This window comes from Myodes glareolus, chromosome 8 (assembly GCF_982192425.1).
Source record: "Myodes glareolus chromosome 8, mMyoGla1.1, whole genome shotgun sequence".
In the NCBI taxonomy this organism is placed as follows: domain Eukaryota; kingdom Metazoa; phylum Chordata; class Mammalia; order Rodentia; family Cricetidae; genus Myodes; species Myodes glareolus.
The window spans coordinates 1,751,056-1,768,334 of NC_142033.1; the positions used below are offsets into that span (position 1 = coordinate 1,751,056).

At 42.7% G+C, this 17,279-nt stretch overlaps 1 protein-coding gene across 7 annotated transcripts in view; it reads left to right on the top strand.

Moving 5' to 3' along the window:
- Evi5 (ecotropic viral integration site 5) overlaps positions 1-16,424 on the top strand; it is a 141,893-nt gene extending 125,469 nt beyond the window's left edge. For all 7 annotated transcript variants that reach the window (XM_085691513.2, XM_085691515.2, XM_085691516.2 and 4 more), the window contains one exon: positions 12,908-16,424. In XM_085691513.2, coding sequence (XP_085547639.2) covers positions 12,908-13,219 — 312 coding nt within the window. In that variant the 3' untranslated portion in view covers positions 13,220-16,424. The remainder of the gene's footprint in view (positions 1-12,907) is intronic.
- The last annotated feature ends 855 nt before the right edge of the window (positions 16,425-17,279 follow it).

A 17,279-nucleotide genomic window follows, 5' to 3' on the forward strand; every position in this document is an offset into this window, starting at 1 on the left:
CCAGCTGAGGCAGTGCCGAACTGTCTCCCAACACTGCTGTGATAGTTGCTGTCCAGCTAACTATGAAGACTACAGGCTTTAACTCAATCTCCCTTGGTCTCTCAGGTGGTGAGATTCATGGTGGTTCTTGTTGGCATTCCTTGCATGACTTACAGAAGTGGAACATCTTTAAAAAGCCCATTTGACCATTTATATCTTTAGGGAAATGTCTGTTTCCCATTCTGAACCCCTTTTTTGTTTTTTTGTTTGTTTTGGGGGATGGTTGTTTTTGTTTCTTTGGCTTTTTTTTCAAAATTGGGTTTTCAGTGTTTTTTATGTTTTAAGTATACTACTATTATCAGATACATGACTTCTGGTTTTTAAATGTATTTTTAAGCATATTTGTTAAAGTAGAGCAGCTTTGTCTCTAGGATGGCTTTTAGGCTGTCTTCTGCTGAATTTGTCCAGTACCTGACTTTCTAGATTATCTTTTTAAATTTTTTATTACTTTATAAATAATACCAATCAAAAATTTCCACTTCCTCCCCTCCTCCCACTTCCCTCTGGCTCCCACACACACCCTCCCCTCCCTCCAGTTCTGAGAGAGGACAAGGTACCCTGCCCTGTGGGAAGTCCAAGGCCCTCCCCACTCCATCCAGGCTTAGGAAGTTGTGCATCCAAATAGAATAGGATGCCCCAAAGCCAGTACATGCAGTAGACACAAATCCCAGTGCCATTGTCATTGGCTTCTCAGTCTGCCCCAATTGTCAGCCTCATTCAGAGGGTCCAGTTTGCTCCCATGCTTGTTCAGTCCCAGTCCAGCTGGCCTTGGTGAGCTCCTATTAGATCAGCCACACTGTCTCAGTGGGTGGATCAACCCCTCGTGGTCCTGACTTCCTTGCTCATGTTCTCCCTCCTTCTGTTTTTTCATCTGGACCTTGGGAGCTCAGTCCAGTGCTCCAGTGTGGGTCTCTGTCTCTATCTCCATCTGTCCCTGGACGAAGATTCTATGGTGATAGTCAAGATAGTCATCAGTTTGACTATGGGACAAGGCCAGTTCAGGCACCCTCTCCTCCACTGCCCAGGGTCCTAGCTGGGGTCATCCTTGTGGACTCCTGGGAACCCCTCCAGAGCCAAGCCTCTTGCCAGCCCAAAAATGGCTCCCTCAATTAAGGTATCTCCTTCCCTGCTCCCATATCCGTCCTTCCTCCATCTCAACCACCCCACTCCCCCAAACTCTCCCCAACCCTCCTTTTCTCCCCCCTCTCTCCCCCTCTCCCCTTCCTCCTACCCCACCTCTACCCACATGCTCCTAACTTTTGCCTGCTTCCATGGCTCCTCATCACTTTGATCAGGTCATTCTTCATCCTAAATTGAGATTCTTCCTAGTTTAGTCCCTGCTTCTCTTGTTTTATCTCTCAAGACCTAGATCCAGCCCCACAAAACTGTGTGTAGTTTCTCAGCACATAGTACTTTCTCAGGCCTCTTGGTCTCTCCCATGCCACCTGTACCTGGACTCCCCTTTAACACCTGCTTATCCATAAAGACCCAGCTCAGGCATCATCGTCCTGCTTCCTCCTTGAGTTTCTCTCTTCGAGGCAGTACGTGACTTCTCCTGTGGATTGTTGTGTACTGGTGTGACACCTGATGTCGCGTATGCAGGCTCGTCCTCCAGACCCGAGATCTCTGACTGCAGTAGCCTTGTCTGCTCTGTTCTTAAGCATCTGTACTGTTTGTTGGAGCACGTTGGCTTGATTTGGTGGACTGATTGATAAAGCCCATCATACAGCCTGAGCAATTTCTGTTAACATAGTTCAATTCAAACAGAATAGAGAAGCTTTGTGAGGGCATCTTCTAGCAGTTGGGGTGTTTTTTTAATGCTTCAGCTAAAGGTTAAATCAGATGAAATGTTCGTGGTACTTTGATCTAGCCTTAAAGTTCATAGTGAGACAAGTGTGAAGTGATTTACTTCCTGTGATTGGTCATAAATTTACATAGACCCTCATATATTCCAGGCCTCATCACCACCGGCTTTAGAGTGCTGTCTCAGTATTGCTAATGGTTTCAATTTTGTCAAGATCCATCAGCTGCCAGGAAGACTACGCTCAGTGGTAGTCTCCTTTCCTCCCCACAGGACTGCATACACCTTCCTATGTGTGGCCATCAGAGTCTCTGTAGATGGCTCCCCTTCCTCCTGTTCTGGAAGCAAATAGGCAGGATCGGGTTTTCCAGTTCCAAATTTTCTTCTCTTTACACATGTTAGTGAACAATTCTTCACTGCTTCTGAATGACTTGAAATTGTTTCATTTCATACATTTTTACATAATATCCAGTTTCTTGAATGTTCAATGTTTTTAATGACTTAATGCTAATTCCTTCCTAAGCTTTAAGTTGTGAGTGTTTCTAACTTAAACTACTGAGTCCTGCATGTTAGGATCTTGGCTCACAATGATTAAGAAGTCATGACCTCAGGATGATTACTTTTGTTGGTTTCCTGTTTGAGTTCTCTGGAAATCTTTTGGTTTGGGTGCTTGTTGCTAGTTATAATACAGCTTCCCCCCCCTCCTTTGGTTTTATTGAGACAGGGTGTCTCTGTGTAGTCCTGTCTGTCCTGGAACTCATTCTGTAGACCAGGCTGGTTTTGAACTCACAGAGATCTGCCTGCCTCTGCCTTCTGAGTGCTGGGATTAAAGGTGTGTGTCACAACACCTGGCTATAATACAGCTTTTTAAAGAAACTGATAATTAAGAAAAATTTTGAGCCTGGTGGTACATACAGTTGTAATTCCTGTGCCAGCTGGGGAGAGGTGGGAAGATGAGGGTTAGGATCATCCTCAGCTTGGCATTGCTGATAAAAAAAAGAAAGAAAGAAAAAGACAGAAAATATAGCATGTCATTTTCCATTTTCATCTGCTTTAAATTCTGAAATCTGGATAAACTATTAAAAGTATAAAGAATTTAGGCCAGATGGTGGTGGCGCAGGCCTTTTATCCTATTGCTCAGAAGGCAGAGGCAAACCAATTTCTGAGTTCGAGGCCAGCCTGATCTACACAGTGAGTTCAGGACAGCCCGAGCTGTTACACAGAGAAACCCCGTCTTAGAAAACAAAACAAATTATTGACCAAAGTGGGCGGCGGGGGTGTGTGTTATAATTTAGCAATCTGTGTGGCTGTTGGCCTTACCTGCTTTTCCAACAAGAAGTGTAACGTACAGTTAGTTCTTGGTGGTGTGTTCCGCCTGCAGCAACGCTGTCCCTCTTGTAGAGCTCTGTGCTTTACAGACATGGACACAAGTGTCAAGTGCGACTTCACGACCTGATGTGACTCAGTCTGGGAAACTTGCTGCAACTGTTTTGCAGCTCCCTCTGTCACATGACTCACCTCGGCCGTTCAGACCTGCTTTAGTAGTGATCAAAGTTCATTTGGTTAGGGGGTTTTTTTTTGGTGTGTGGATGGCTTTTTCCACTTTGTTGTGGATTGATTGTCTTTCAAAATACCCGGTGCTTTTTCCTCTTTTTTGAATCTCAGAATGTGGTACTTGTCTGCATCATGCAATCTCTGTTCACACACAGGAGAGAAGATATTTTAACTTGAAGTAACATGCATCATTGTCTATCATGTGCCATGTTAATATATTTTTATTAATGTCTTTCTAATTGTATGAATCCCTTTGTTCAGATGTCAAAATTGGGAAATTATCACTTGTGCTTCTTTAAAATCGAATGTAAAAATGAACCCTGCCCTTTGACAAGTTGATGACATCCTACAATGTGCCTAGAAGAAAGCAAACACGTGGAGAACAGGCTGTCTCCTCTGACCCTGCGGACACTTGCCTAGCTGATCACATTTCTCAGCACAAATTTTTCTGCTATTTAGTACTGATTTATATTTAGAGGCTTCAGGACTCTGAAATTAGGCTGGGCAGTGGTGGCGCACGCCTTTGATCCCAGTATTCGGGAGGCAGAGGCAGGCGGATCTCTGTGAGTTCGGGCCAGCCTGGTCTACTCCAAAGCTTCAAAGAAACCCTGTCTCAAAAAACGAAAAAAAGAAGAAAAAAAAAAAGACTCTGAAATTAGGACACTTATTTGTTTGACAAAAGAAATTCATCTTGCCATATAGTAGCTTAGTTTCTAGAGTAAGTGGATGGTGCCTTTCCACATGTTACACACATGTAATGAGTGTGGAGTCCTGTGGACCTTCAAAATGCCCATCTCTAAAGCCCCTCTCTACTCTGAAATCTTGGTGGTGATTTCAGTGTGAAATAGCTGTAGTGATCCCATAGCTTCTGTGTTTGAATTTCACCATCACACAGTTAGAAACTTGCTGTTTCCTGTCACAGCCTTCATTCATCAGACTATGAACATAACAGTTTCCTGTTTTCTTATTAACTATAAGTGTTTTGTGCCATAATATTTGCTGGCTATATATCTTACCACTCTCCTTTGCCAATTGCCAAATCGTTGGGTTTCCTGCTCACAGAGAAATCATGAATTCTGATCTCTTTATTGTTAATACAGGGCTAAAGTGTTGGTAATCTTTAAAGTGGTAAGTATATTTAGTGTTGTAAGTGCTACTTACATACGTTCTACATGGTCTTACTTTGTTCTACTCTGTTTCTTAATGCACAACATGATGATGCAGTCCACAGCAGGTAAGAACCAGTGCCCGTGACCCGATCAGTGCTCACCTGACTGCGTGCTGATCCTGGAGTCTGACATATAAGAGGGTGAATGAATGAATGAATGTGGTCAGGGCCACCAGCTTTTCAGTGCAGCTTGTGGGCATTGTGTACTGTCTTGTACTGAATCAGAAAGCTGAGTTACTCAACTGATTTTTAAAATCATCCCTGCAGTCTAGGGAGTAAAGATAGAGAAGAAATCTATGTTCAGCAGCTGTTACTGCATGTTTTTCTAGAGTCCTCCAGCATCAGACTTACCTATAGATATGTTCTCAACCATGCACAAGGTCCTCGGTTCAGTCCCCAGTAGCTGGATGGATAAATGAAGCTTTTTAATTTTTGTTTGAGACAGGGTCTCTCTATTGTGCCACTGCCCTTGGCTGGTGAGTCGGTTTTATTTGTTGCTTTTTCAGTTGTGTTGCATGTGAGTAGTAGCTTCCCTGGTTAGTCTGTCCTAGTGCTGTCAAAGATCACGTTGCAAGTCAGTTTTGAAGCATATTTAAATATTTAGGATTTTTTGTATATTTTTATCTTAAATGTATGAGTGTTTTTCCTACATATATATGCACATTATGTGCATGCCTCGTGCCCATGGAGGCCCTAAGGGGGTGTTGGGTCCCCTGAAACAGAAGTTACATATGGTAGTAAGCCACTTGGTGGGTGCCGGGAACCAAGTGTTCTTAACCACCAAATCGTCTCCTTAGGCTCCTGTACTTTATTTCTTCAGACAGGGTCTCTAATGGAGCCTGGAGCTCAGTGGTTCTGTTAGACTAACTGGACAACAAGCTCCAAGACCCTCCTGCCTCTACCCCGCCTCCCGCCTACTTACACGTGGACTGTTGATGTGCTCCACCACATCCGGCTTTCATGTGGGCATGGGGAGGGTGATATCAGAGCCTCACTCTTGGCCAGCACACACGTTACCTGCTGAACCATCTCCTTAGACCTCAGTGCTGTGTTCTTATTAACGGCCTGAGATGTGCCCCGTGTGAGCTGGGAAAAGGAGGGAGGAAGAAGAGAAGTTTACGATCATCTTCAGCCGCAGTCAGTAGTTAGGTGAAAGACGTGGACCGCCAGCCTGGCAAACCAAAAGAAAATCTCCAGGTAGTGCTGAGGGTGTGGAGTCAGAATTCTTAGGAATGATGGAACCATTGTGCTGGACTTCACACCTCTTTATGTAAGTTTGAAAGAACAAACCTTGCAGCTCTGAGAGTTGTGTTCTCAGAAGTTCTTGTGGCCCCTTAGAGTCGGGGTAGAGGTTCAAAATTCCCCAGTAGGAGGATTGCTTAGAGGGATTGTGATGCTTTCCTAACTGAGATACCACTCAACCACGGAAGATGAGACTAGGAGTGTGAAGGTTTGCTAGCAAGGGGGGAGCAGGCTGTCAGGTCCTACATGCAGCGACTTAGTTCAAAAGATAAGGTACAGTGTTACTATTTGTCTCGGGATTATGGAACATGAGTTGCTTTCTTTTCTAACTTATATTTTGTTTATTTATATAGTAAGTTTATAATTTTATAATAAAACTAAAGGTGTATACAGACCATTTTGGCAGTTACCTGGTAGCTTCTTTTTATGTAGATCATGTCCTCACAAGAATGAAATGACTATTCGTATGCTATAGGTATGTAGCTGTCTTTTCGCCAGATAGTGGCCTTCCCCATGTTGCTTTTTTGTTCTGCTTCTCTTAGATGTTGACTTTACATCTCTAGTAATATTTGATTCTTCCACTTTTAAGACTGAGGAACACGCACAGGTTCAACCAGGCAGGATCCCTTGGAGGAGGGAAGTGGACATAAGCCCCCACCCCACCCAGGAGGCAGCCTGGTGTTGATTTCTCCAGAGGATTCTCACTGGGTAGATTAACCACACTTAAGGGTCCTTGCCCAGCAGTAGGTGGCCAGCACAAAATGAACTCAGTGGAATTTTTGTGGACTTCTTGTCTCATTTGATTTGTTTGGACTTTTTTTTGTCTAGTGGTCTTTGCTTGTTTTATGGTTTCTGATTTTGTGTTTGTATATGTTTCTTAAGCTTTCTGTTTGTTTGTTTGTTTGTTTGTTTTTAATCTGGTTTGCTTGCTTTTTGTCTGCTTGTTTGTTTTCTAGAGAAAGAAGGACTGGAATTGTGTGGGTGGGCATCTGGGAGAAGTTGGGGGAGGGGAACCGTGATCAGAAAGCATTGTGTGAGAGCCAGGGAGTGGTTATGCATGTCTTTGAGGCAGAGGCAGGTGGATCTCTGTGAGTTCGAGGCCAGTCTGGTCTACAGAGTGAGTTCTAGGACAGCCAGGACTGTTACACAGAGAACCCTGTGTAAAATCAAAACAAAATAAGAAGAAAATATTGTTTGAAAAAATTATTTTCAATTAAAAAAAAAAGAGGAGTGAAAAAACCAAGAGGAAGTGGAGCCATCCATGTCGACCCTGACTTTGGTAGGACGGTCTTTCCGAGACTTGTTCTGGGGTCTCAAGACTCTTCAGGAAAGGGCTCCTTAGTTTAGAATTTGAGTCATGGTGCCTCTTTTCATAGCAAATCTCACTGGACTCTCTCTCTCTCCTGTAGTAGGAAGCCATTTGTTTGTTCCTTCAGCTCAGACCCAAAATAACGACACAGAAACTGTATTAATTAAATCACTGCTTGGCCTATTAAATCACTGCTTGGCCTATTAGCTTAAGCATATTGCTAGCTAGCTCTTACATCTAAAATTAACCCCATTTCTATTATTTTATATTTCACTATGAGGTTTGTGGCCTACCAGCAAGGTTCCAACTGATAGCTTGTGTCTTTCCCCTCTGGCAGCGACATGGCATCTCCTGACTCCACCTATTCTCTCTCTACTTATATCTTTTCCAGCATGGCTATATTCTGTTAAGCCATTGGCCGAAAGCAGCTTCTTTATTAACCAGTAGAAGCAACACATATACAGAAGGACTTCCCACACCATTTCCCCTTTTCTGTTTAAATAAAAAGGAAGGTTTTAATTTATCATAGTAAAATTACATAAAACAGGTATCAAGTGAGAATTACAGTTGCAATATTTATATCTACTTTTTATCATAACTAAGGAAAACTATAACTGTCTATTCTTCAACTCCACCAAAGACTCCAGAAGGTTATAATATTACCTAAGTAAACAGGAATTGCATTGTAAGCAACTTCCAAAGCTTTAGAATTGATAGAGACATCTTGCTGCCTGGACAGTCACTCAGAGTTGTGCCACTGGGGCATCCATCTTCAGCCTGCGGATTCATAGTGTCCAGCACACTTTTTCATGAAGCAGGAAATTTCAAAGACAGTCCCACCTATATTGGCAGTCAGTCACGTTCTTCTGTGTCCTGCAGAATGTCTGGCAGACTCTGTCACGAAGCAGGAACCCTGAAGGACTGTCTCACCTTCTTAGGTAACTTTAGCAGTCATATCTCTGTGGGTCCTGCATGTACAGTTCACACAGCATACCATCAAGCAGTCCAGGCAAGAGCAGTTTCTTACCCTAATGGTTAACAAACTCCATAAGGAGACTCTTCAATACCCATCTTCCTCTTGAAGTAATTGGTGCTGCCAGGAACAGATGTGTCTCATTGTCATGAAAAAGTCCTAAGTTCTTAAAACATTTTAAATGCCAGATTCTGTAGTCTTTGAAAAATCTGAAGAATATCTATCCATCTGAAACACATCTCTCTACATCTAGAAAACCTAATTATTTGCCTACAAACTTGACTATTACAGATGACTATCTATTAACCTATATTTCTTAATTATACATTACATTTTTAAATGAGCTGTATAAACACAATACCTTAATAAAGAGCAGAAATATATATATAACAAAATTGACCTTAAATTTGTATCAGTAAGCCAAGATTCATACCAATGCACAGTATCCATCTGTAGCATATCCCCCTTTAAATGTAAACAAACATTTATAAACAATCATTTAGGGAATTTTGGTGTAGTTCTCTCCAAACTGCTTACTGTCAGCTGTAGACAGCAGCAGTGCTTAAGGCAGAATTGAATATATAAGCGACTGGCTTTCTTCTTCACCCTGCACAGCAGTCTCTGGGAAAGAGCTCAGTGCCTCAGTTACGAAGCCTTTATCTTGAGTCTCGTACAGACAGTGAAACAAATCCAGAAGTCTCAGCTGGGATGCGTAGGCGTCGTCCTTTTCTAATGCTTCCAGACACATAAGTAACTCCCTTCTATGTCCGTGGGTATTGTGGAGGTGAATGTTTCCTCCAGTTGGTGCACTTGCTCTTTATGCAGTAGACCAAAAAGAAAGCATTCCATCTGTTCCAAATGAGGGTCCTCAGAATGGCTGCTTTCAGGTAACAGATACAAGTTTTCGAAAGATTTGAGGGGATAGTCTTTTTTCTGGATTCTCTCTTAATAAGTAGAACAAAGCCGCAAACAAACAAACAAACAAAAAACCTCCTGAACATGGAGGTAAGCAAATGCATAGCAGTTTTCATACTCTGTGTCCTCCTGAAGAACCTTCACATCCACGAAGACTGAGAAGTCGTTTCTGGTTAACTCATGCTTTCTGAGATTTTTCTTGTAGGGTATATGCTTCATAGTCCAAATACCTTCAGCAGCTGCCTGGCACAGGCTCCTCAGTAGGATTTCACTGGGCAGAGTAACAGAGCTCCCATCTGGCCGTGAAAATAAGCTGCAGACATAGCGTGTGAGCAGAGCAGGTCATTGCGACATTGCCGCCTTTCTCCACTTGCTGCTTCCGACCAGCACAGACCCACCAACACACCTGGCCAGGCATGCACATCGTATTCTCAGATCACATCCATAGTCCGTGTCTTCAACACAGACAAGAATTATGGGCCGATTTAAGATGTAAGAATTACTTAATAAGAAAACCTGAGCTAATAGGCCAACCATTATAATTATAATTAATTGTAATTAATGTAGACCTCTGTGTGTTTCTTTGGGGCTGACTAGCTGCGGGACCAGGCAGGACAGAAACCTCTGTCAACACCTCCCACTCCCTCTTCCTCCTCCACTTCTTAGTGAATTTCAAAGAACCTTAAAGCAGGTCAGGAACTGTAGAACCTGTGTTTAATTTCACCCAGGAATCTCACTATTAAGGCATTTTTGTTGCTTGATATTATAGGACTATTTGTGTTATATTTATTCAAGAATTGATAAAGACAGCAAACCTCCAAGTAGTTTGCTTCAACTATGTGTACTTTTCACGATATAGAGAGCCAGATGGAGTGATTCGGCCGTGAGTCTCAGCACTTGGTTGGCAAAGGCAGGAAGGTCACAAGGACCACCTGAGCAACATAGTGGTTGTTATCAACTGTGGCTATTCCCTGGTTGACCCAAAGACCAACTGGTAAGACCAGAGGCACAAAGGGAACACACTGCCCAGAGCATCAGTGTTTAGCTTAAGGTGAGCACCAGCAGTTATTCACTTGGACATTCATCCCCAGGCCCTGCCTGTGTCCACAAAGGAGACAGCCATAGCAGCTTTAAACAGAATGCTGTAGGACCCACCTCCAGGGGATGGATAGCTCATCACAATTTGCCTGTGCTGTGCCAGGTGCCATTCACTGAGGTGTCAGCCAAGGCGAGGCACCCGGACTTTCTCTAGAGTCGACAAGAAGAGTGAACCACACCTCCAGGACTCAGCAGCCATTCTCACAGCTTGAATATGTCAGGCTCTCCTGGGACATTTACAGGGAAAACACAGATTCTAGGATTTTAGTTCCTTAGATGGCAGGGGTCTCCCTTTCTATCAAACACTAAAGATCATTTTCTTGGGAAGGGTGATGGTCTATGAAATATAGTTAGCTACTGAGAGTCTGATGAAGATGGTCACAAATACTGTTTACAACAGAAGACCAGGATCTCTGTACTGCAGAAGGCCTAGTGTTGGCCTTCTACCCAAGCCCCTGGACAGGAAGCCTTCCAGTAGATTTGTGCATATGCAGCCCTTTTGAAAGTAAACTCAATACCCCAGAATTCCTTGCCCCAGGGCCCACTTACAGTCCCCACTGAGGCCGTCTTCATAATAACCCAATGTGCTCATTTCTTAGTCCAGATATAGGTGAGGGGCAGCTTCAGTCCTAGGACACCATCCCTTACCTTTCTTTGTTTCTTTGTGCAACCAAAAAATTGCGCTGCTTTCTTAGGTCAACAGTACCCAAAGAGGCATTAGGCATCACCTTTCATTTTAAGAAACTGAGTCCTCAGCCCATAGTTAATTTTCTGTAGTTTACATCATCTGATAAAGGGCTACATTTTGTTAGAGCAAAGGAAAACCACAGCTTTCCAAACAACTGAGAAGTTGTGGTTCTTCTGCCGTGCCCCTCGTCTGTAACAGCCAGGAAGAAGGAAGACACGTGCTCCATAATATTTCCTCAGAGGGATCTGGGGAAGAAAAGGGAAAGGAAGAGATTAACTGAACTCAGCACTCAGAGCTGTAAATCATGTGTTGCAAAATGGCGATGGGATGTTGCATCAGAGCATGGCGGTTGTGATACGGCCTCTGGGCCGCACACCCTGAGGAGTTGATATTCTGTACCTTTCTGCTGAAGATTCGGGGCTGAGTTTAGTTAGGTTCCCTCTGTTATGCCAAGGGGCCACACGTTACTTGAGTTTCATTGTCCCTCTGTATATTTTTCTTCTCTTGCTGAGGGCAGGGGCGTTTCTTTATAGCTGCAAGAATGCCTGGACCAGATAGTCGCTGCACCGAACTTGGTATCCCTGGTTCCTGTTAATGTGTCTTCATTTCTTCCTGGAAGTCTTGTCAGGAAAGCTGGGAGGCAGGGTGGCGAGGCTGCCACGGCTTCTCTCTCAGAACCGTTAGTTTTGAAAGTGTTTGTAACATTTCCTGCCCATTTTGCATTGCCTTTATCTCAAGATTTGAAAGATAGTGACTAGGAGTTTGTCACGGAGAACGTAGAGCAAGGATAAAGGAGTGTTGAGGGTCGGAGCGTTAAGTGTATCATTGCGTGCCCTTTAATATTGAGATATTTGATGGCTAATTAATTGGGTTTTTTTCTGTTCTTAATTCTCCTTTTTTTTAGTAGGGGAAAAAGGTACAGTATACAGGACAAATGAAAGAATGTCAAAATTAGCATTGTGTCTGCAGCATAAATTCTCAAGGACAGGGTGGGTGTCTGCACAGTAGGGTGTTTGTGCTCGGGTGGTGCTGAGTGTGGGGCTTTGATGGGATTTAAGCAGAGCAGCAGCTGACCTGATAAAGGCAAGCACTTTTGGAGAGTATAGTTTAGGGTCAGAAGAGCTAACAATTTCCTGACTCTAAACTCAAGACTTAGACGTGATCCATAGAAACTACAGATGGCTTTTTACCTTTTTACTTTCTCAGCCCTGAAAACCTCTAGGGAGAGAACATAGGTCTGGCTTCTTCCAAAGAAGAAGGGAAGGGAAAAGAACCCCTTGAGAAGCAGTCGTTCCTTCCTAAAGAGAAGCAAGGAGAGAGCAGAGCTGATACACAGGCTGGTCTTTCAGAATTGGAGACCGCCTCATATTCCAGACTGGCCTCAAGCTTGTTTGTAGTTGAGAATATCATTAACCCCTACTACTCCTGCCCCCACCTCCCAGTGCTACGATCACGAGGTGTACCACCAAGCCTGGCTTATGAGGTGTGGGGATAGAATACATAGTTTTGTGTCTGCTGGGGAAGCACTCAGCCAACTGAGTTAGCCCCAGCTCGAAGACTCAAAAATTTAATGATTTCTGACTCATTTTTATCATTTACAAAATTATGGTAACATGCTTTCAAGATGATGTGTGTACTAGTGAAGAGTATGGTCTTGAGGTTCATAGCTCCTAACAATACAGCTGATACGAAGGTGACTTGGCTGGCTGGCTGCTTTACCTCACCATAAACCAAGGACAGAATGGTATAATTTATAATGCAGCCAGGCTGTCTGTGATGTGTGTAGAAATCAGGTGATGTATACATGGAGTTCCTAGTATGTTCAGTACAGTAAATGTTTACTTGAAATTGAAGCTCTGCTATTAACTGTGAAACCTCAGCAGGTTCCTCCCAAGGTTCCATTTCCTAATTGGTTGAACAAGAATAATAAAATCTAGTACATAAGACTGTCAGAGTCAGAATAAGTGATGTCCCGTTAGAAAGCATTCAAAATCATTGTGTCTTTAAGTAAATAGATCAAAATATTGTCTTTCTTGAACACAATTATATGCTTTTTCATGGGAAAGTTGTGTTTGCCTTGGTTTGAATATATCCAGTAATCTGGATTTTGTTTTCAACAGCTCAGGTGCCTAAAAGGCCAGAGGAACTTCTCCAGCCAACCACCTTTTGATGGAATCCACATCGTCAACCATTTGATAGGAGAGGATGAGTCCTTCCCCTCCTCAGACGAAGAGTTCATGGATGGTTCCTTACAGGAAAGTGGTCTTGTGTTTCCTTTGCATGGAAAGTCTGGCTCCGTGTCTCTGGATCCGGCTTTGGCAGACGGCAGCGAGAGCGATGCAGAAGACGGCGTGCTGGGAGCACAGCCCAGGGACCACGGAGTTCCAGAGGGGCAGCCCCCACAGAGAGAGCCCTACTCCACTACTGTCTGACCATCACTGTGACAGCCTGAGCCGAGATCGGGGCCCACCCTCTGTCCTGTGTGTGTGTATGTATATATATGTCTGTTTTTTACAGCCTCACATGACTGCCAAATGTTCACTGAATTTCCATTGCCATAGTAGACTGGAGTATGCTAATTGGTAAATGGAGTTCTAACAGTATTACAGAATATTAACTTTTCATATTTAGAAAATACTGCTATGTCTAAATGTAAGAACCATTGTAAAATTCAGAACTGTGGGAAATTGGATTTTCTTTAAACAAAACTGCTCTTGTGCAATATTCTATCCTCACTGATCACACTGCACAATGGTGTTCCTCATTCTGTCTCCAAGGTGGCTCCTCTAGACATCCAGCCAAAACAGAGGTCATTTAACTTGTGTTTTGAGGATATTTTTTTTCACTAAAATTGCAGCTCTGTCACTGAACATTGTCAAACAACTTTTTTCTGTATAATTTCTAAACACAAAGTAATTGTCGTCTGTTCTGAAAGGTTTTTTGTTTCAGTTTCTACGTGTTATGTGTATCATACTTCTGTGTGTCGGAATTGTAGCAGGCTAGCTGCAGATATATTACTTGTACATACTTATAAGTCTGTATCGCCCAGCATCGGACATCCTCTTACACGAGGAGCAAACGTTGACAGTGACCATTGCCAGCATTCTAACAGGACTTCTGTAAATAGCAGGGTAAAGAAACTAAACACGGACCAGACACTACTGTTGGAGCAGCTGTGGCAGCCTGTACTCAGCAGACTCCTGACTGCTCGCTGTTCAAACACTACTGGTGAAGTCCTTGACTCCATCCGTGACTAATAAACTTTGCGATCAAAGAGGTTATAGCACATGCTAGTTCATGCTAATCTATTTAATGTAATTTAGCACTAGAATAAGTTCCAAGATGCACAACAAATATATCTGGAGGGAGGGGAATCTATGAGTATTTAAATTCTCTAGTTTCTAATTGACAGGTAAAGCCATAAGAACCCTTTCTTCCTAGTTGTTTCTTTGTATTATTTAGACTTTTTCTCTAGAAAACTGAACGCTTGTTATTTGTAAATTGAGAAACGATACTCACCTGTGGAGAGGCTGCCGGCCTGTGTTGACTGGATGTTTTCCACCCTCAGTTTTTAGTAGCCTGAGCCATAGAGGAAGATCGAATGTAGTGTGTTTGGAAGTACATTTTTGCACAGAGTGTTACATATGCAAAGAAAAATGTTTTATAAAATGGAGTAGAAGAAACAAGTAGTTTACTTTCTGAAACTATATAATGCCTTATGCTGCATCGTGGGCTAGGCTTTCCCAGCAAGGGTGTCTTAGCTGCTCTCTTGCCTAACAGACGGGATTGAAAACATACCTTCTGTTTCAAGAGCACCCACTAAATTTTAGTATTTAATTTACCTGTAATTACAAGCTAGTTATTTAACAGAGCTAAAATATTAATTCGGATCTCTCTCGACTTCTAGAGGTCTAGCAAAAAGTTTTTCAGTTCCCTCTCTCTGGCAGTTTACATCAATAATTTTCATTTCAGTCTGTTTCCTAAGTATCTCTTGGGTGTTCATTGGCACCAGTAGTCAAGTCTCTCAGTGAAAATGCGTAACAGCACCGGCAGAGGATGGCTCGTTCTTTAGGGCTCTGCTGTGGTCCTGTACTGTTAGCCCAAGAGGCCATCAATAGCCCAGTGACGTAAGAGGAGTTATAGCCCTGCTTTTTATCTAGACCCCCCCTCATCAAGAAACCTCAGTGGAACTAGAGGTGTAGTTGGAAGTTAGAGTGTTTACCTAAAATGCCCAAGACCCTGTGTTCAGTTCCAAGCCCCACCCAAAGACGGAAAAGCTCAGAAAATTTCCTAGTATTCTCTCTAGTTTAGAACTAGGAGTAAAAGAACCCTGGTCATTAAACCTTAATTCATTAATGCTCTTGTGATTTGCACAGTGGAAAATTAGAAGCAACATCCTCTCCAGAGCTTTGAGTCAAGCCAGGTACAGTGGTGCACATCTGTAGTCCCAGCTACTGGGGACTGGCCTGGGGAACACAGTAAGATGTTATCTCAAAAAAAAATTTTTTTAAGTTCATATATGCCTTAGATATAAACCTTCCTGGGTTTTAGGGTCCAGTAGGGTAATGCGCCCTGATCCGGCTCCATTTTGTTCAGATTAATGTAAGTATATTGTTCAAGACTTTGAAGCATTAGACTGTGTCCCTACTGATGAACTGTTTGTCTTGATGAATTGAAAGACGTTTTGTGGGAACAAATGGGATGACAGATGATGGGAAACCTTGCTCTCTTGGGACAGTGGCCTTCCTGCTGCCCTTTTCCCCACTGCTGGGGACGGAGTCCCGGGCCTTACACATGTGGGCAAGCTCTCTACCCCTGAGCCACAGCCGGGTCTGACGTCTTCAAAATCAGCATATACATTTTCTTTATGGAAAATGAGACCAAAGATTTTGTTTGACACAACTTCTACTCTGGTTCTTGTTTGGATTGTTTGTTTTGGTTCGTCTTTATTTTGCTTGGCCAGTTGGCAGCCACTCAGCACTTGCTGATTGAAACATCATATTCCAGCTAACTGGCTATTTATGTTGAAGAAACAACCTTTCCCAGCCCTGAGCACGATGCAGCTTGTTAATTTCCAGGCAGTGCCTTTGACTGAAAATAATGTCTGCTGCTTTTGAAGAATATTATTCCTGGCATCAGAAGAGGTAATTTGGTTCCTCATTCATTGTTTGCATAATGCACTATAATATTCAAATTTTTAAAAATTAAGGATATCAATTATGTTTTGTTAAGCTTCTCATGGCAAGTGTGGCTATTACATAGCACCAAGACATCCATGACCAACATTTGTAGAATTAATTTCCTTACTAAATAATGAGTTTTAGCCTGAGAGTTTTTGCTGCTCTAGATTAACAAACAATTATAATTTAAAATTAATTTCTTTTTAATTCTAAAATTAATTAAAATTTCTGGTTGAAAGTAGGGTATATGCTATTTAAAATCCAGATTTTTACAGCACATCCATAGATCTGTGTAGCTCTTCGCTTCAGAGAAGAGACAGTAATACCTTGGACATGCAGAGTCATAAATGCACTTCATTGTACCGTTGGGTTTTTTTTATTGTAACACTGTATGATGATAACCTAATGTTTACTTGTGCCTTTGCTTTAAATAATTAAAATTTCTAATTTTGCAAGACTTTATTTCCTTAAATTATTAAGAGGGAAGTGGTGTCAAGGTACTACTGAAGAACATTTGACCACAGAGAAGATTAGTAGTGCTGAGGTCTGTGTTTCCTCAATGGGGGTTGTCACAAGCACCTGCTCTACATACAGAGTACCAAGCAGTCTGATTGAGTTTGACATCCAGTAGATATTTTCAGTTTCATAAACAGCCAGATGTCTAGATTGTTTCCTCCCTGAAGTTGGCATTTGTTTTAATTATCAGTGGCAGCGTTTTCATCACAACTGTAGGTTAGGTTATTGAAGGCATCGGAAGCGGCCATGCACGGTCCGGCACTTAATGAAGATACATGAAGTTTAGAGAGTTATAATCCATACTTCTTTACCGGAACTGTTAGCATTTGGATTCTGTTTTTGTTGCAGAACATCCTGCATATTGTAAGATGTTTGCAGTATCATAGCCTCTACCCACTGGATGCCAGTAGCACCCATGCCTTCAATGGAGACAAAATATCTCCAGGTATGGGGAGCTGAGAAGGATCAGAGTGAGTGAGGTCCGAGTGAACGGGTACAGTTGACATGGGCTCAACCTTGTCAAGGACCCCAAACCTTCAGACCCACAAGAAAAAGGCAAAGCTCCTTCCTCTGTGGTGCGCGTATTACAGAAGTGTCAAACTCCACCTTCAGACCCAGGTGTGGATGCTGATAGTGTGTACAGAAAACATCCACCATGGCCTTCTCCCTCCGGTCGTTCATGGCCTCAGATGGCTTCCCTACCGAGACTCTTCCTGATCCATCTGTGTGTTATAGCCCATGCTTCGCTTATCTGTATGTAACAACTCCGCCTCTCTGCTCATGTAACAACTCCGCC